This window comes from Ranitomeya imitator, chromosome 6 (genome assembly GCF_032444005.1).
Source record: "Ranitomeya imitator isolate aRanImi1 chromosome 6, aRanImi1.pri, whole genome shotgun sequence".
NCBI lineage: Eukaryota > Metazoa > Chordata > Amphibia > Anura > Dendrobatidae > Ranitomeya > Ranitomeya imitator.
The window spans coordinates 157340753-157359953 of NC_091287.1; the positions used below are offsets into that span (position 1 = coordinate 157340753).

At 44.8% G+C, this 19201-nt stretch overlaps 1 protein-coding gene across 3 annotated transcripts in view; it reads left to right on the forward strand.

Annotated features, from left to right (window-relative positions):
• ANLN (anillin, actin binding protein) overlaps positions 1-19201 on the forward strand; it is a 118200-nt gene that overhangs the window by 11271 nt on the left and 87728 nt on the right. For 2 of the 3 annotated variants that reach the window (XM_069730225.1, XM_069730226.1), the window contains exons 1-2: positions 1895-2030; positions 16486-16639. In XM_069730225.1, the coding sequence (XP_069586326.1) occupies positions 2013-2030; positions 16486-16639 (172 nt within the window). In that variant the 5' untranslated portion in view covers positions 1895-2012. Of the gene's footprint in view, positions 1-1894; positions 2031-16485; positions 16640-19201 lie in introns of those variants that run through there. The other variant, XM_069730227.1, reaches the window with a different exon arrangement.

Sequence of the window (19201 nt, forward strand, 5' to 3'; positions counted from 1 at the left end):
TAATTCCATAATTCCATCACCCGTGCAATACTGAGACGCAGAGAACATTGTGTGATGGGGCTGTGAGGACTGGAGTTTGGGAAAACGGATTCTTAGAGATTCCTCATAAGCAGAGACCACAGGTGGGCCACAGCATATGTATTAAGGTGGGTTGAGCCTAAGGGGAAAAAACAGCCATTTAATGTGGAAGGGCCGTGTTCATGAGAAAGCGGATAAGGCTCCCAGTAGGGTTGAGCGACTTTTACTTTTTTAGGGTCGAGTCGGGTTTCGCGAAACCCGACTATCTCAAAAGTCACAAGCGAGAAGATGGCGATAGGCGTGCATGCCCCTAAGACCTAGGTCATCACTCTGCCCACGCTCCTTCATTGGCTGAAAAAATGGCGCCAAACGCGTCATACAAAACGCGACTTTAGCGCAAAGATCGCCAACCGCATGGCCGATCCCACACTAGGATTGGGTCGGGTTTCATGAAACCCGACTTTGCCAAAAGTCGGCGACTTTTGAATTTGTTCGATCCGTTTCGCTCAAGCCTAGCTCCCAGCACTAGAGTTTGGTGCAAGCACCATCACCACAGCAGACCTAATGTACGGGGGGCAGAAATCAATGACAGGCACATGTGGCTCAGTGGATAGCACTGCAGCGTAAGGCTATGTGCACACGTTCAGGATTTCTTGCAGAAATTTCCTGAGCAAAACCTGACATTTTCTGCAAGAAATCCCCATGTGTTTTTCTCACGGTTTTGTTGCGTTTTTTTCCTGAGCTTTACAATGCATTAAATAGCGAGACAAACGCGAAAAATCCGCAAAATTAATGAACATGATGCGTTTTTACCGCAAAGCCTTTTTTTGCGGGAAAAAACGCATCATGTGCACAAAAATTGTGGAATACATTCTAAATGATGGGATGCATAATGTATGTGTTTTTATAGCGAAAAACGCGAAAAATCCACGTGTGCACACAGCCTAAGGATTCTGAGATCAAATCCCACCGAGGACAACATCTGCAAGGAGTTTGTATGTTCTTCCCGTGTTTGCGTGGGTTTCCCCCGGGTTCTCTGGTTTCCTCCCATGATAGGGAGTCTAGATTGTGAGCCCATCGGGGACAGTGATGTCTGGAAAACGCTGTGGAAAAATGGCGCTGTATCAGCAAAGCAGAATAAACGAGTGTGAAGCAGCTGAAATGTAGCCGCAATACAGGCTGAAGATCATATTCCAGACTACAGACATCATCACTGTGTCCAAATCCACACTGACATAGCTGACAGCTCGGCGGAGACCCCCGGATTGTGAGATCCCTTTCTTGCCCTCATCTGCAGTTACATTATTTGGATCTACCACACAAGTCAGTAATACAATAACGCCTCACACAGAAGTGTGCGCATCCTGCACGGAGCGTCCCTGTGGCAGACACGCCGTGTGTGACCCCTCAGCAGTGTACAGACTCAGGCTGCCGTCACACTAGCAGTATTTGGTCAGTATTTTACATCAGTATTTGTAGCCAAAACCAGGAGTGGAACAATTAGAGGAAAAGTATAATAGAAACATATGCACCACTTCTGCATGTATCACCCACTCCTGGTTTTGGCTACAAATACTGAGGTAAAATACTGACCAAATACTGCTAGTGTGACGGCAGCCTCGCTGTGAGTGTACAGTCACAGACCAGCAGAGTCAGACCTGGGCGTCACCGCGGCTCTACACACCCAGGTCCGCCCGCCTCGCGCCCCACAGCCGTTCAAGCACAGTTGCCATAATCCTCCTCCGACAACTACGCTCCAGCCTCCTCCCACCCAGCGCACCACGTGACTGCAGCAGTGCAAGCGGAAGTCACAGGAACGCTCCTAAAACCGACCAATCGGAACTCCCCGTAGCCTAACCCATGTCACGTGACCGTCAGGGGCGGTGCGGCGGGCGAAATTCGAAATTTTGAATCGTTTGCGTATACTGCTAGCGAGTGAGAGAAGCGAGTGACACAGACCCCGGCGCTGCCGTCCGCACACTCCCGCCTCAGCCATGGACCCGTTCACTGAGGTGAGCAGTAGGAGCGCGCTGTGTGTACAGGGCTCTCGTGTATCGGCGGCTGTACGCTCCCTCATTGCCGCAGCGCACGGGTCATTACTGCGGTCACATGCGGTGTGTCCGGGCCTAGCCGATTGTTGTCTTTACTGCTCTCTGTTATTTCTGAGAATGCTGCTCTTTGTTCTGCTGTCACACTACAAGTCTCAGCATTCCCTGGCAGCCACTCGTTGTGTGCTTGGTGCCAGGCTTCCCTCACCATTCACTATACTGAGGGGCTGCAGGTCTCCTAGTCCTCTCCAGTGATGGCCTGAGCCTTACCTGCAGGTTGCCACCTCTGCCACTTGTTATTGACCGTCTGCAGCGGTGACGCCAGACTACTGCACACAGGAGTGATGTAGTGGAGCGCACTGACCCTGCTGTGCCCAGGTCCTCTCTCTGCGGACACGGTGGAGTCCTGTACTAAAAGGCTTTTCTGTATTCTTTTCTTTAGACAAGCTTTTCCCCAGCTGCGTATTAAAAGGACCTGTCACCAGCAAAAACGCGTGAAAACCCCTTAAGCATCGGGGTATTTCTGATTTTGCGATTCCATTTTTTATCTCCCCTTCTTCCCACGGCCATAACTTTTTTTTTTTTCTCCATCAATATTATTTTATTTTGAATGGGGCAAAAGGGGGTGATGTGAACTTTTATATTTTTGTTGTTTTGTTTTAATATTTTGAAAAACATTTTTTTTTCTACTTTTGGCATGCTTCAATGGTGTCCATGGGAGACTAGAAGCTGCCATAACCCGATCGGCTCTGCTACATACAGGCGCCGATCAGATCTCCTGTATGTAGCAGAATACCTCACTTGCTATGAGCACCGACCACTGGGCAGCTATCTGGCTATGACAACCACAGGGGTCTCCTGCTGACCCCGGGTTGTCATGGCGGCCCACGGTCATGTGACATGGGCGCTGATGGGATTAGGTAATGATGCGCTTCCTGCGCGTACATGTTAAAGGCCGCGGTTGATTCGCGATTCCACCTCCGCCTGTTCTGGGCATATGACAGCTGATCAGATCAGCTGTCATGTGCCGAAAAAGGTGCGAGCTCATCACCGGAGCCTGAACCAAACGGGGAAGGAGGTGTCCAATGATGGACTCTGCCCGTCATTGGACATTAAGGGGTTAACCTGCAGATATTAACCTGCCCGGCGTCTGCACTTACTGTATTCCTCCTGGCAGCGTTCGGTGTCAGTGACTGGGATGGCGCCAGTCCAGTTACCACTTTGAGAATAGAGAGCAGCAGCTGTAACCGGACCCCAGCCCGGACTGACACTGGCTCTGCATTGGGGCTGTCAGTCAGGGTCAGAGTGCAGCTGCATTCTCAGAGCGGTGACTAAACTGGCGCAGCCCCTGTGACTGACACCCAGGGCTGTGGAGTCAGTAAGCCAGACCTCCGAATCCACAGCCCTGCTGACACCGAATGCTGCCAGGGGGAATAAATATAATTTTCTGCCCACAGCGTTCGGCTACGTGCAGGCACCAAGCAGGTTAATAACGTTTTTGCTGGTGACTGGTTCCCTTTTTTAAAAAAACAAAAACAAAACTGCTTTGGCCACCCCCTTCCGATCCTCCAATTCAGCATTTTGTCTTCACTGCTCCCAATGTCTGGTGCTGTCGGTGGTCTGATGTCACGCTGCCGGCAATCAGCTCTGCGCCTCTCAGCGGCTCGTGCTGTTAACGTGGGCTGAGCTCAGTTATTGACGTTAATGTTGGAGACAATAACAGACACTGGAAGCAGACGCCAAGACTCGGAGGTAGAGAGGGTGAGCAAAGCCATGTTTTTTTTAAGTAGCACTCCAATCAAAGTTTTTATCTTAATATGTTGCAATCATCATATTATATAGCACGTACTTACAATTGCTCATTTTGCTTTTCTATTCTATTTTCTCTGCTCCTATGTAGGAACAGGAAGTCTCTTGTCTCTGAATTTATCATTCCTCTCCAACTCCTGACCCATCTGCTCTCCTCCAGCCCCTACCATGGACTCTTGCAGTTACTTATGTCTCATGGGCAAGGATATTTGACTTTCTGTTCAGCTAATGCATATCCTGGTATGGAATCCCATGCCAGAAAAGAAGTGAGAGAGGAGAAAATTCTTTCAATAAAAGAGTAAATTTTATTACATAAATAAATCTATACACAAAACAATAAAAGGGTGATGAAAAAGAACAGGTGGTGGAGAAACACCAGACTACAGCGGGATAAATAGCACCAAAATTGGCATACTCCAAGAGTAAATGAGAGCAAGAAACCCAAAGTAAAGCTATGCAGCAATGTGGGCTATAACAAGCATAGTAACGGCACAGCCGCAAAAATATACAACTGTTGCAGATAAATAATGCACATACCCTAAAAAGTGAGCTGCCACATAGAACAATTTCTAAAAAGCAGAACAAAAGGGATAATAATAATGCGGCCCCAGATATATATAACTATTGCAGGTTAATAGTACAAATTCCCCAGAAAAGGCTGCCAAAAGAACCAATACCTGAACAGCAGAGCAAAGGAGACAGTAGAAACCAGGGAATACAGCCAAAGTTGTTAGTAGACCTGGTATGTGCAAGCACTAAACAGTGCCTAGAAATGCCTGCCAGGAATAAAGGGCTTAGGCTACTTTCACACTGGCGTATTTTGCCAGACGTCACAATGCGTCGTTTATGGCAAAAAACGCATCCTGCAAGTTGTTTGCAGGATGCGTTTTTGCCCCATAGATTAACATTAGCGACGCTTTGCCACACGTCGCAACCGTCATGCGACGGTTGCGCCGTGTTGTGGCGGACCGCCGGGAGCAAAAAATGTTACATGTAACGTTTTTTGCTCCTGACGGACCGCTTTTTACGACCGCGCATGCGCGGCCGGAACTCCGCCCCCACCTCCCCGCACCTCACAATGGGGCATTGCGACGGGGAGATTCCGACGCTAGTGTGAAAGTAGCCTTAGCCGAAGTGGGGTTGATATTACCTGCAATATTGATGTAAATCAGGAGAGGGTGCTGTGCCTGCTTGGAGGTGCCGGTGCTATGATCCCGAGCCCGATGAGCGCCGTTTCGCACAAGCTTCTTCAACGGGGGCGCCCCTGTTCTTCAACAGGGGCTCTGCTGTTCAGGTATTGGTTCTTTTGGCAGCCTTTTCTGGGGAATTTGTACTATTAACCTGCAATAGTTATATATATCTGGGGCCGCGTTATTATCCCTTTTGTTCTGCTTTTTAGAAATTGTTCTATGTGGCAGCTCACTTTTTAGGGTATGTGCATTATTTATCTGCACCCATGTTCTTTTTCATCACCCTTTTATTATTTTGTGTATAGATTTATTTATGTAATAAAATTTACTCTTTTATTGAATGAATTTTCTCCTCTCTCACTTCTTTTCTGGCATGGGATTCCATACCAGGATATGTATTTATTCCTGTCGAAGTGACTTCAATTAATACCTTGGACTATGGGTTTAATTTCTGTTCAGCTAGTCAGGTTTTAATCACTTGATGTCATAGAGCTAAAGGAAAAGAGAAGAATTATATGGCTCTAAGGGCAAAATGAGCAATTGTAAGTACACAGTGCTATATAATAATGTGATTGCAGTATATTAAGACGATAAAAGCTTTGATGAGGGCTTCTTTAAATAAACCATCAGGGGGCAGGTTTTCTGAAACTAGTAAACCTATTTAACTACTTCCAAACCACACATCTACTATATAATTGTCTAAGGGTCACTTCCGTCTTTCTGTCTGTCCTTCTGTCTGTCTGTCACGGATATTCATTGGTCGCGGCCTCTGTCTGTCATGGAAATCCAAGTCGCTGATTGGTCGTGGCAAAACACCCACGACCATTGCCACGACCAATCAGCGACGGGCACAGTCCGCCGCCAAAATGGCCGCTCCTTCCTCCCCGCAGTCAGTGCCCGTTCCATACTCCCCTCCAGTCAGCCCTCACACAGGGTTAATGCCAGCGTTAACGGACCGTGGTGTAATGCACTCCATTAACGCAGCTATTAACCCTGTGTGACCAACTTTTTACTATTGATGCTACGTATGCAGCATCAATAGTAAAATTATCTAATGTTACAAATAATAATAAAAAAACAAAACGTTATTCTCACCCTCCGACGTCGCGCCCTGTTCTCGGCAGTGCAAGCGGCAGGTTCCAATGCCAAGGATGCTATGCGAGAAGGACCTGCCATGACGTCACGGTCATGTGACCGCGACGTCATCACAGGTCCTGCGCTCATACCAACCCTGGGACCGGAAGCTGCCGCATGCACTGCACACAGGCACCAGGACTACAAGGGGCCCTTGGAAGGTGAGTATATGTTTATTTTTTATTTTAAGTCTTTTAACCTGTTGCATACGTGGCTGTGCAATATACTACGTGGCTGTGCAATATACTACGTGGGCTGTGCAATATACTACATGGACATGCATATTCTAGAATACCCGATCCGTTAGAATCGGGCCACCATCTAGTAGATTATAAACATCCGGGCGGACCTTCATAATACTCTGCATTGCCATTCTGAAATGTCATAGCATAATGGAGCACGGAGCCGTCTGTGGGACACAGCCAACTCCCCATATATAAGGCCTCATTCACACTTGCATGTTACATCTGTAAAAGTGGAACTTGATGGAAGTAAAGTCTTGTTTCAAACTATGTAACGTGCTCATTAGGCCGGGGTCACACTCAGCGTATGAAAATACGGTCCGTTTTTTACGGCTGTAATAGGCAGTAATTGTTCCAAAACACTTCCGTATTCAATGCGAGGATACGATTTTTATGCACAAATTTATCCGTATGGCTTCCGTACGGCGATTTTTATTTTTTTTTTTTCCTTTCTCGCAGGCTTGCAAAATGGACATATCATGGATCCATCAGCTCAAATATTCTTAAAAAGATATATTTCAGCGCTAGATAGGAAAAGCCGGCAATTGAATTACTGGCTTTTCTGCTATCTCCTTCACAAACCCGACAGGATATGAGCCATGGTTTATATACAGTAAACCATCTCATATCCCTTCTTTTATTACATATTCCGCTTTAGTAGTGTAAGAAGTGTCATTGTGTCAAATTTGGGGTCTCTAGCTATTAAATTAAAGGGATAAATCCGAGAAAAAATTGGCGTGGGCTCCCGCGCAATTTTCTCCGCCAGAGTGGGAAATCCAGTGACTGAGGGCAGATATTAATAGCCTAGAAGAGGGACCATGGTTATAGGACCCCCCCCTGGCTAAAAACATCTGCCCCCAGCCACCCCAGAAAAGGCACATCTTTAAGATGCGCCTATTCTGGCACTTAGCCTCTCTCTTCCCACTCCCCTGTAGCAGTGGGATATGGGGTAATGAAGGGTTAATGTCACCTTGCTATTGTAAGGTGACATTAAGCCAGGTTAGTAATGGAGAGGCATTAATTATGACACCTATCCATTATTAATCCAATAGTACGAAATGGTTAATAAAACACACATTATTACAAAGTATTTTAATGAAATAAAGACACAGGGTGTTTTAATATTTTATTATACTCTTAATCCACCTGAAGACTCTTGTCACCTGAAATAAAGTTAAAAAAACAAACAACAATATTCCATACCTTCCGTCGTTAGTCTTGTCCCACGCTGTAAATCCATCTGAAAGGGTTAAATCATTTTACACCCAGGAGCTCTCCTAATGCAGCTGTGCTCCTGACTGTAAGGCTATGTGCACACGTTCAGGAATTCATGCAGAAAATTCCTGTGGAAATCCGGACGCTAAAAAACCGCAAATAATCTGCAACGTGTGCACATAGCCTAAAACTTGGTGAATGAATGGAATGCAGGGGAATGTACTGTAGTTACCTCGAGTCGCGGTGATGCGCCCTCTGCTGGATGAACTCATGAACTCGAGCCTGGGAACTTTTCAGAATATTTTCCCACGCTCGAGTTCATATGAGTTCATCCATATTAAAATAGTCAAAAAGTAGACAAGGAAAAGATGTTCAAATATAACAATACTACTAAAATTTAACTCTGGCGTACTCTCACCCTATTGATGCTCTAAGAATCCTGACTACGGAGGGTGGTTCCCTAGTTTGGACACAATCTGGCATCCCCGCTCACCATCAGCTAGCCCTAATGTTCACAGTTTTAATATTTTTAAAATTTGATTCAGATAAATGTTATATTTTAGCGGTATTTTTTGAGATAAGACATATTTTGTTAACCCGTCACTTGGTAAGCTGAGCCAGCTGTTGGTCAGTGCCAGGACGTGGTTACAGCCGCTGCTTACTTTGTCCTAAGTGCTGACTGAAGTCACGCCTCTATTAGGCTACTTTCAAACTAGCGTCGGTACGGGGCCTGTTATGACCTGGTGGTCAGGACAATAATGGACCTGGTGGTTAAGAGCACACGGAATGACCTGATAGTTACTGATAATAAGGACGAGCTCTGGGACGTGGGAACTCTGCTGACCGCAATCCCTAAACCTATCAAACACACTAGAAATAGCCGTGGATTGCGCCTAACGCTCCCTATGCAACTCGGCACAGCCTAAGAAACTAGCTAGCCCTGAAGATAGAAAAATAAAGCCTACCTTGCCTCAGAGAAATTCCCCAAAGGAAAAGGCAGCCCCCACATAAAATGACTGTGAGTAGAGATGAAAATACAAACACAGAGATGAAATAGATTTAGCAAAGTGAGGCCCGAATTACTGAACAGACCGAGGATAGGAAAGGTTACTTTGCGGTCAGCACAAAAACCTACAAAAGACCACGCAGAGGGCGCAAAAAGACCCTCCGCACCGACTCACGGTGCGGAGGTGCTCCCTCTGCGTCCCAGAGCTTCCAGCAAGCAAGACAAAAAATTAAATAGCAAGCTGGACAGAAAAATAGCAAACCAAAGAAATACAAGCTGGAACTTAGCTTCTGATGGGAAGACAGGTCACAAGAACGATCCAGGAGTGAACTAGACCAATACTGGAACATTGACAGGTGGCATGGAGCAAAGATCTAAGTGGAGTTAAATAGAGCAGCAGCTAACGAATTAACCTCGTCACCTGTGAAACTCAGAAACACCCACCAGAGGAAGTCCATGGACAGAACCAGCTGAAGTACCATTCATGACCACAGGAGGGAGCCCGACAACAGAATTCACAACAAGGGCCGTCGTGCTGCGTCGGCCCGACGTACCGACGCATACTATGCAAGCGCCGCACAACGGGGGCAGCGGATGCATTTTTCCAGCGCATCCGCTGACACATTGTGAGTTGCGGGGAGGAGTTCCGGCCGCGCATGCACAGTCGGAAATGGCGGACACAATGCAGCAAAAAACGTTACATGTAACGTTTTTTGCTGCCGACGGTCCGCCACAACACGACGCAACCGTCGCACGACGGTTGCGACGTGTGGCAAAGCGTCACAATGCGTCGCTAATGTTAGTCAATGGAGAAAAAACGCATCCTGCAAGCAATTTTGCAGGATGTTTTTTTCTCCTAAACGACGCATTGCGACGTGCAGTGCACGACGCTAGTGTGAAAGTAGCCTTACTGAAAGCCAGAGGCTGCTGGGAGTAATAGTTATTTTGTTTCGGGAAGTGCATCACCAATATGGCTTTAGAACATGGCTAACCTGCAGATTCACCTCATATCTGCAGGCTAGTAGAGGTGTGTGGTTTATTACATGGCAGGTTCCCTTTAAAGCAGGGGTCCCCAACTCCAGTCCTCAAGGCCCACCAACAGGTCATGTTTTCAGGATTTCCTTTGCATTGCACAGGTGATGCAATTATTACCTGGGCAAGACTAAGGAAATCCTGAAAACATGACATGTTGGTGGACCTTGAGGACTGGAGTTGGGGACCCCTGCTTTAAAGGGAACCTGTCACCTGAATTTGGCGGGACCAGTTTTGGGTCATATGGGCGGAGTTTTCAGGTGTTTGATTCACCCTTTCCTTACCCGCTGGCTGCATGCTGGACGAAATATTAGATTGAAGTTCATTCTCTGTCCTCCGTAGTACACGCCTGCGCAAGGCAAGATTACCTTGCGCAGGCGTGTACTACGGAGGACAGAGAATGAACTTCAATCCAATATTGCGGCCAGCATGCAGCCAGCGGGTAAGGAAAGGGTGAATCAAACACCTGAAAACTCCGCCCATATGACCCAAAACTGGTCCCGCCAAATTCAGGTGACAGGTTCCCTTTAAAGGATCTCTGAGCACAGAATGACTGTTCAAACCAAGTACAGGCGCTCGGTGCTTCACACATTTCGGTGCACCTTTCCACCTGCTTGTTTTACCTCTATCTCCATCCCCCTCTTCTTTGACAGTTCTAGCTATAGAGTCAGAGAAGGGCAGAGATGGAAGGAACAGTAGGTGGAAAGCTGCACGTTTGGCCATGCATTTGTCTATTTTCTGTACTTGGTTTGAACAGTTATTTGGTGCTGACAGTCCGTTTAACTCTTCCGCCCCACAGCATCGGTCACTACTGAGCATGTAATGAGCAGGGAATGTTTAGCTTGCAACAAGGAAGGCTAAGAGGAGACTTAACCCCTTCAAGTCGCGGCCCTTTTTCATTTTTGCGTTTTCGTTTTTCACTTCCCTCCTTCCCTGAGCCATAACTTTTTTATTTTTCCGTCAATATGGTCATGTGAGGGCTTATTTTTTGCGGGACAAGTTGTACTTTTGAACGACACCATTGGTTTTACCATGTCTTTTACTAGAAAACAGGAAAAAAATTCAAAGTGCAGTGAAATTGCACACTTGTTTTTTGTTTGGCTTTTTTTGCTAGGTTCACTAAATGCTAAAACTAACCTGCCATTATGATTCTCTAGGTCATTACGAGTTCATAGACACCTAACATGTCTAGGTTATTTTTTATCTAAGTAGTGAAAAAAAATTCCAAACTTTGCTAAAAAAAAAAAAAGTGCCATTTTCCGATACCCGTAGCGTCACCATTTTTCGTGATCTGGGGTCGGGTGAGGGCTTATTTTTTGCGTGCCGAGCTGATGTTTTTAATGATACCATTTTTCCGCAGATACGTTCTTTTGATCGCCCGTTATTGCATTTTAATGCAATGTCGCGGCGACCAAAAAACCGTAATTCTGGCGTTTCTGATTTTTTTCTCGCTACGCTGTTTAGCGATCAGGTTAATGCTTTTTTTTAATTGATCGGGCGATTCTGAACACGGCGATACCAAATATGTGTATGTTTGATTTTTTATTTTTATTTTATTTAGGATGGGGCGAAAGGGGGGTGACTTAAACTTTTATATTTTTTTCATATTTTTAAAAACATTTTTTTTTTACTTGTGCCATGCTTCAATAGCCTCTATAGGAGGCTAGAAGCTGGCACAGCCTGATCGGCTCTGCTACATAACAGCGATCATCAGATCGCTGCTATGTAGCTGAAATGCAGGTGTGCTGTGAGCGCCGACCACAGGGGGGCGCTCACAGCAGGCCTGCATCAGTAACCATAGAGGTCTCAAGTACCTCTATGGTTACCTTCCTGATGCATCGCCGACCCCCAATCATGTGACGGGTCGGCGATGACGTAATTTCCGGCCACCCGGCCGGATGCGGTAGTTAAATGCCGCTGTCTGTGTTTGACAGCGGCATCTAACAGGTTAATAGCGGCGGGTGAATAGCGATTTCACCCGCCGCTATTGCGCGCACATGTCAGCTGTACAAAACAGCTGACATGTCGCGACTTTGATGTGGGCTCACCGCCGGAGCCCACATCAAAGGGGAGACACGACATGCGCAGTAATAGTACGGCGCATGTCGTGAAGGGGTTAAAGGAGATGTAATAGCTGTTTACAAATATCTCAAGGGATGTCACAGTGTAGAGGGATCATCCTTATTTTCATTTGCACATGGAAACATGAGAAGCAATGAAATGAAATTGAAAGGGAGAAGATACAGATTAGATATTAGAAAAAGACTTTTTGACAGTGAGGGTGATCAATGAGTGGAACAGGCTGCGACAATAGTTGGTGAGTTCTCTTTCAATGGAAGTCTTCAAACAGAGACTGGACAGAAATGTGTCTGAGATGATTTAGTGAATCCATTGAGCAGGGGGTTGGACACGATGACCCTGGAGGTCCCTTCCAAATCTAACATTCTATGATTCTATGTACATAGAAGTGCAGCACAGATTCATCTCAACTAAAAGCTTAGATCCTTAGATCAGGAACAGAACAAACATTTATAGGACATTTCATAACTTTCCCAAATTATGCAAACACTTACAGCACGTCCTGCATTGTACTACTGTACCCAATGTATTATATATTTTAGGAGTCGGTCCATTTTCTACCAACTTTGACTCCACCAAAATGGACACAGAATTCACCACTCCGACTCCACTGCCTTGCGGATTACACATCTGAGCATGCTCACTCATCACTAATGGTCATCTTTCAGCTTTCTTTCATAAGCAATCAAAATAAGTGGGTATTCAATGAGTATTACACTGCCATGCTGCAGCGCTGGCTCTCCGCTGCTGCCTGGTATCTGCTGTTTGTATGCAGCACTCATGTGAAATCGACCTCAGCGGCTTGGCCCATGTAGATGGTAAGAGACGCCAACTGGCTGCGGTGCTGTTGACGCAATATCAGCGCTGCAGACGGTAACTGACACCGAGAGCAGCAGGGGCAAGCGGGCGCTGGACCCGGGGAGGGTAAGTAATAGTTTGTTTTATGTGGCAGCCTATTAGAGTTTTCTGAAATGGGACAACCCCCTAGGGATATACTTTTCTTTTTCTATCCCTTATTTTAGTTTGTTTTGAATAGAAGTGTAAACACCCTCAATTTTTTTTATTGAACAAATTAAAGGGTTGTCCAAATACTAATAAACATATTAGTGGGCCAATAATACGGTACAATAAGAAAGTCACCTAGCGGGCCCTCGCTGCTCTTCTCTGCCACTGGCGTCCTCTGCCTGTCTCTTCACAGCTTCTTATGGATAGGGGTGATTTCAGGTGGCCAATGACCAAAAAAAGCTTGTTTTGTAAAGATTATGAAATATGGTCTATAGATGGCTCCAGGGTTCACTATATAGCCTACAAGTTTGTGGCTGATATCCAGTAGACATGATAACCCAGTTAGTCAGAGCCAATAGTCAATAAAGAGGGGTATAAGTAGAAACCCAAAAGTTAGTTGTCAGCATTACATTTGTAGGTGTATTGGTCACCTGTCTGCTCATATATGACCGCACATGCTGTAAATATTCACACATTTATGGAAATGTTTCTGGAAATCAATGGGTATGTAATGTGACAATCAGCTTCTCCCCAGCCTATCATAGCTGATAACTGGGAACAATAGTTTTAATCAGTGAAGCAAATGGAAGGAAGATGAGGTTTAGTTTAATACCTGAATTGACATTATCTGTTATCATTTGTATCTGTGTGGCATAATAGTGATATACTCACTATCTTATAGAGATCCTCAGTATGGTCGTGTGTATTGACAGGAATATATCAGAGTAGTGCAGCCCCTTAATAATAATCTTTATTTTTATATAGCGCTAACATATTCCGCAGCGCTTTACAGCTTGCACACATTATCATCGTTGTCCCTGCTCACAATCTTCCCCTTGAGCTCTTGTTAGAGACTTCTTGTGACAGGCAGTATATTAATATGTCGGGACCCTGTGCTGTAGTAACCTGCTTTTCTGGCAGTAACCTTTTTTTCTTTGTCAGATTTTTACATGAGATATGTGATTGTTTTTTGGTTAGCCACGTTCCTCTTACATTTTTGCCTTTATGTCTGTTTCATGACTGTTGCTTCTTTTTCAAATCTGTTCAAGACATCTGGTGACGCTGTGTAACGTTCACTCATCTGTTTTTTCCATAATTGGAAGGAGGTATTTTTCGCTGCAGAAAACATGTGGTCGGTTATGGGCAAGGTTCCAGCAAATACTTATGGAAAAATGCTCGGTACAACGGCTTCTCTTTAGCAAGCTGCAGCATGAGGGCGTGATGGAATCAGCCAGAAGTTGTCTGCTAGGACAAATGAAATGTAGATAGCACCCATTAATGTCACTATTGGCCTGTTCAAATGAAAATGGGTGCGGCGGCTCCTGACATTTTTCCTCAATGACTAAACTTTTTTTTTCTTTTAATTACTTGGGGTGGTTTTGAATTGTTGATCTAAGCAGAGCATTGTAATGCAGACTGTTGCAAATTATGAGTTCATGCAGGTTTACAGAGAATAGAGAGCGGCCGCTGTAACCGCGCACCCCCGACCCTGACTGACAACAACGTAGAGCCAGTGTCAGTCAGGGCCGGGGGTGCGCGATTACAGCAGCCACTCTGTATACTCATAGTGGTGAGTGAACCAGCACCGCCCCTGTGACTGATTACTGAATGCTGGCAGGGAGAATAAAGAATTTTTTCCCTGCTGCACTCGGCTGCGTGCAGGCGCTGGGCAGCATCATAACACTGTTAACCTGCAGATGAAGCACATATCTACACGTCAACAGCATTATTTCTGGTGACAGGTTGCCTTTAATGTAAGAAGATGGACATACTGCCCACAATCACCTTTGAAGACACGTGTACTGTTATGATTTATAATGTGAATGGTGATATGTGTTATTAGTGATGGTGTTGTGTTCTGCTCGGCAGTTGGGAGAGTGAGAGTTACTTGGGACTAGCCTAGAGTGGGAAGTGTGAAATTGCAGGGACAGAGACAGTTTCCTGTCAGGAAGTTGGATAGGACCCTGTGTGTGCCAGGAGCAGAGCTAAGGTCTGACTAGTCAGCGGAGCCGCATGACGTGGGTGTCCCTGACGTGAGTGAAGACCGACAGTGGATAGCGAGATGCGAAGTAAAGGAAGGAAAAGTGACCAAAAGACAGTGATACATTGGAGACGGGTCCTGGGACAGGACGCCTAGCAGTACAACCCTGAATTTATAACTCAGAGAGGTGACAGGCCAGTACAGAACAGAGACCGTGAGATGAAGAGTGCCCCGGGCAGGAGTTCCAAGGCGTCAGCTACTTGAGAAGCTAAAGTACCAGCCATACTGGCAAACTAGTTCCCTTAAAGGGGATGTCCACTAATAGGACAACCCCTTCTTTAAACTAAATGTTTGGCCCAGATAAAATAACAACACCTATACTCTCCTCCCGTGCCGGAGCTGTTCTCTGGTAAGTGATTATAGGTGTATGTACTTTATTGGGGCGTAACTTTTAGTTTCTGAAGAAGTTGTCCTAGTAGTGGACAACCAATTTAAGTAAAATAATGTTCTTCAGTGGTGATCTCCATTTAAACATCTGTTCCTGGCCAGACAAAGTCACCAGCATCATGTGACCTGCAAGGGCATAGTCTGTGCGCTCAGCCAGGACCTCCACATGGCTCTCTCAGCTCTGCCGTATACAACAATATTCCAGCCCTGTCTACCTGTGAGGGCATGTGCCCACAATCTGCAATAGCAGCGGTTTGGTCACAGCTCACCTGTGCTGGGTCCAAACCGCTGCGTTCTAGGTTACAAGCACAATGAATAGGATTTATAGAAATCTCATGCCCACTCTGCTTCTATTTAACACTGCATAAACTCACGGTGCGGGTTTACGAGTCGCAGCATGTCAATTATCTGCAGCAGAGATGCTAGTCTTCTGCGTCGTCTCACCCATAGCCATTCATTACATGCAGTAAATCCGCATGGTTCACTGAGCACATGCGGATTTACCTGAGTGATTAGAACGCAGCGTTTTGGATGCAGCGAAAATATGTTGTGTCCAAAACACTGCTATTTCCTGATCGTGGGTACATAGCCTTATATTGAAGCTGAGAGGAACCTGCAGATGTCAGGTATAATCACACACAGCTCTGCAGTGAGATCAGGAGAGCAGAGAGCGGCCATGACACATCACACTGTCTTCTCCTCCTTCATGTAAAATAAGCAGTAAGGCAGTGTCTCTTGTAAAGGCAGTCGGCACCGAATAACTTCCTACCAAGTCCAGGCACTTGAGGCATCACAGCTGGGCAAACTTTTAAGTGCACCTTCCTCCTTGCTTGTTTTCCTTCTATCTCCACCCCCCTATTTGATTGATATCTCTAACTTTAAAGAGGCAGAGCTGGACAGAGAATAAGTACGGTAGAAGGAACGGTGCATGTTTGGCTACTCCAAGGGTATACCGTACTCCTTTACTTGAACAGTAATTTTGTCCCTTTTTAAACGATTGGGAATTGCTAATTAAAAGTTTTTATCCTTTTATTTAGAACATCATTTCCTTATTTATTTTTTTTAATTCCTGGAAAACTTTCATTTAAAAGAAAAAGCCAAGCATCAAGAAAGGAGGAAAATATATACCGTAACAATCCTCTACTCTAGGTAGTGACTTAACCTCACTGGACAGCCTCTTTAGGATGTCAGATCAATGTTTATAGGTCAGCTTGCTATTTTTTATTTTTATTTTTATTCACTCATAGTAATATTTGTTATGTTTCTTATGTATCAATAGAAATTGCTTGAAAGGACGAGAGCCCGAAGAGAGAATCTGCAGAAGAAAATGGCAGACAGACCAACAGCTGGTGCCCGGCCAGTGGCTCTATCCAAAAGACCAAGAGAGCCCCTTACTGAGACAAATCATCAGCCTCCTACAGCGGCTGAAGAAGGTAAAAAAATGCTGCTATTTGTTGAAAAATGTTACACTGCTTAAAATATTTTATATGCACAAAGTGGGATTTATCAAGACTAAACCTTTAGTCTGTATAGTGTATACTGAGGTGCGCCTAATTTATTAAAAAAAAAAAAAAAAGTGTACGTCTCGTAATAAGTTTGGCCCTTGTTTTAGGCATTGATAAAATCCCCCGCACACTATTAGTAACGGTTCAGATTCCTCTAAGTTTGGAAATGTAAAAAATGTGTGTTCAAAAAATGTTCTACTAAAACCTTCTTGACATATGATGTACTGGTAATTGTTTGGTCCCCATGTACAAAGATAAAAAGAAAAAAATAGCTAGAATTGCATGTATTTATAATCTTGCATGAAAAAGAGTTTTTTGTCGTTATTTTCTGAGACTGGTAGCGTCTCCATTATTCGGGATCTAGAGCTGTGTGAGGGCTTTTTTTTTTTTTTTTGTGCTCTGAACCGATTTTTTTTAAATGCCATTTTTCGGTAGATACAATGTTTTTGATACTTTTATTGCATTGTGTTGGCCAAAAAAAGTTCTGACACTTCAATGCTTTGTTTCTTGTTCTGCTGTTTACTGATCTGATTAATTTATTTTAGATTTTGATCGGACATTTCTGAATGCAGCGATATCAAATGTGTGGTGGTGTTTTTTTTTTTTTTTTTTTTCCCAATAGGGCAAAAGGGGAGCGATTTGAACTTAATTTTAATACATATTTTTAAACTTTTTTTTTTCCCCCCCACTTTTTTACTGTATTTAGTAGTCCCCTTAGGAGACTTAAAGCTGCTGTTGTCCGTGCTATACATAGCAGGGCTTCAGAGATTGACAGCGGGATTTAACTGGTTAACCATTGCAGGTGGAGCATCAATCCACCCACGACTGTTAAAGACTTCCCGACCACCCACTGTAGATAATTTCGGTGCTTGCAGGGCTTTGTGCAGCGCGTAGGTTTATCTGTGGTCTCGCAGCTCTCAGGACCCCCAGGGTCCTTCAAGCGCTGCGATTCCGGTGCAGAGCGGTAGTTCTGACAGGTGACGTCATCAAGACCTGATTGAATCAGGTCCCTATGATATTAACCCTTTGCTATCTTCCAGATGCCGGCATTTACAAGATAGTGAGCGAGAGAACACTGCTTTACTCACCTCTCTAACATCCCCCATGATGAGATGTGATCAAATCACTGTGGAACCGAGCCTTGTCATGGCAGACGGAAGTCACATGATGAACTCCAGGTCTGCCAGAAAAAAAGTGAAAAAATGTTTTAAAAGTATTTAAAAAAATTCACAAAATATATTAAACCAGTAAATACGTATATTTATGTAAAAAGAAAAAAAAAGTACACACATTTGGTATTGCTGAATCCGGAACGACTTGACCTATAAAACTGTCCCTCGGTGCTCAAATGGTACAAGTTAATCAGGTACATGATTCATGTACCTGATTAACTTGTACCATTTGAGCACTGAGTGTCGGACATGCAATAAACTATAATCTTGGAAATTGCAAGAAACTGTACCATTTGTTTTTTGAATCTTAAAGGGAACCTGTCACCCCCAAAATCGAAGGTGAGCTAAGCCCACCGGCATCAGGGGCTTATCTACAGCATTCTGTAATGCTGTAGATAAGCCCTCGATGTCACCTGAAAGATGAGAAAAAGAGGTTGGATAATACTCACCTGGGCGGGCGGTCCGATCCGATGGGCGTCGCGGTCCGGTCCGGGGCCTCCCATCTTCATAGGATGACGTCCTCTTCTTGTCTTCACGCTGCGGCTCCGGTGCAGGCGTACTTTGTCTGCCCTGTTGAGGGCAGAGCAAAGTACTGAAGTGCGCAGGCGCCAGGCCTCTCTGACCTTTCCCTCAACAGGGCAGACAAAGTACGCCTGCGCTGGAGCCGCAGCGTGAAGACAAGAAGAGGACATCATCGTAAGAAGATGGGAGGCCCCGGACCATGACGCCCACCGGACCGCCCCTGGGTGAGTATAATCTAACCTCTTTTTCTCATCTTGCAGGTTACATCGGGGGCTTATCTACAGCATTACAGAATTCTGTAGATAAGCCCCTGATGCTGGTGGGCTTAGCTCACCTTTGATTTTGGGGGGGACAGGTTCCCTTTAAGTGTGCCGGAGTATTTTTTCTATATATCTACGGTATTTTTCTCCAGAGCACCTTCCATAGCAGTGAGCACCCCTTATATTTTCTGATTATAAAACTACTACTAGTTAGCTCCTTTTGTGCATACCGTAAAAAAAAATATAAAAAAATGGAGCAAAAAACTTTTTAATCATGCCACCGAACACAAAAAGTGGAATAAAACTCGATCAAAAAGTCAAATTGAAATAAAAATGGTACCCATAAAAACGTCATCTTGTCCGGTAAAATAACAAGCCGCCATACATGGAGAAAAAAAAAAAAAAGTTATAGCTCTCATAATAAAGTGATGCAAAAGCAATTCTTTTTTTCTATAAAATAGTTTTTATTGTGTAACAGTGGCAAAACAAGAAAAATATAAATATGGTATCGCTGTAATCATACTGACCTGAAGAAT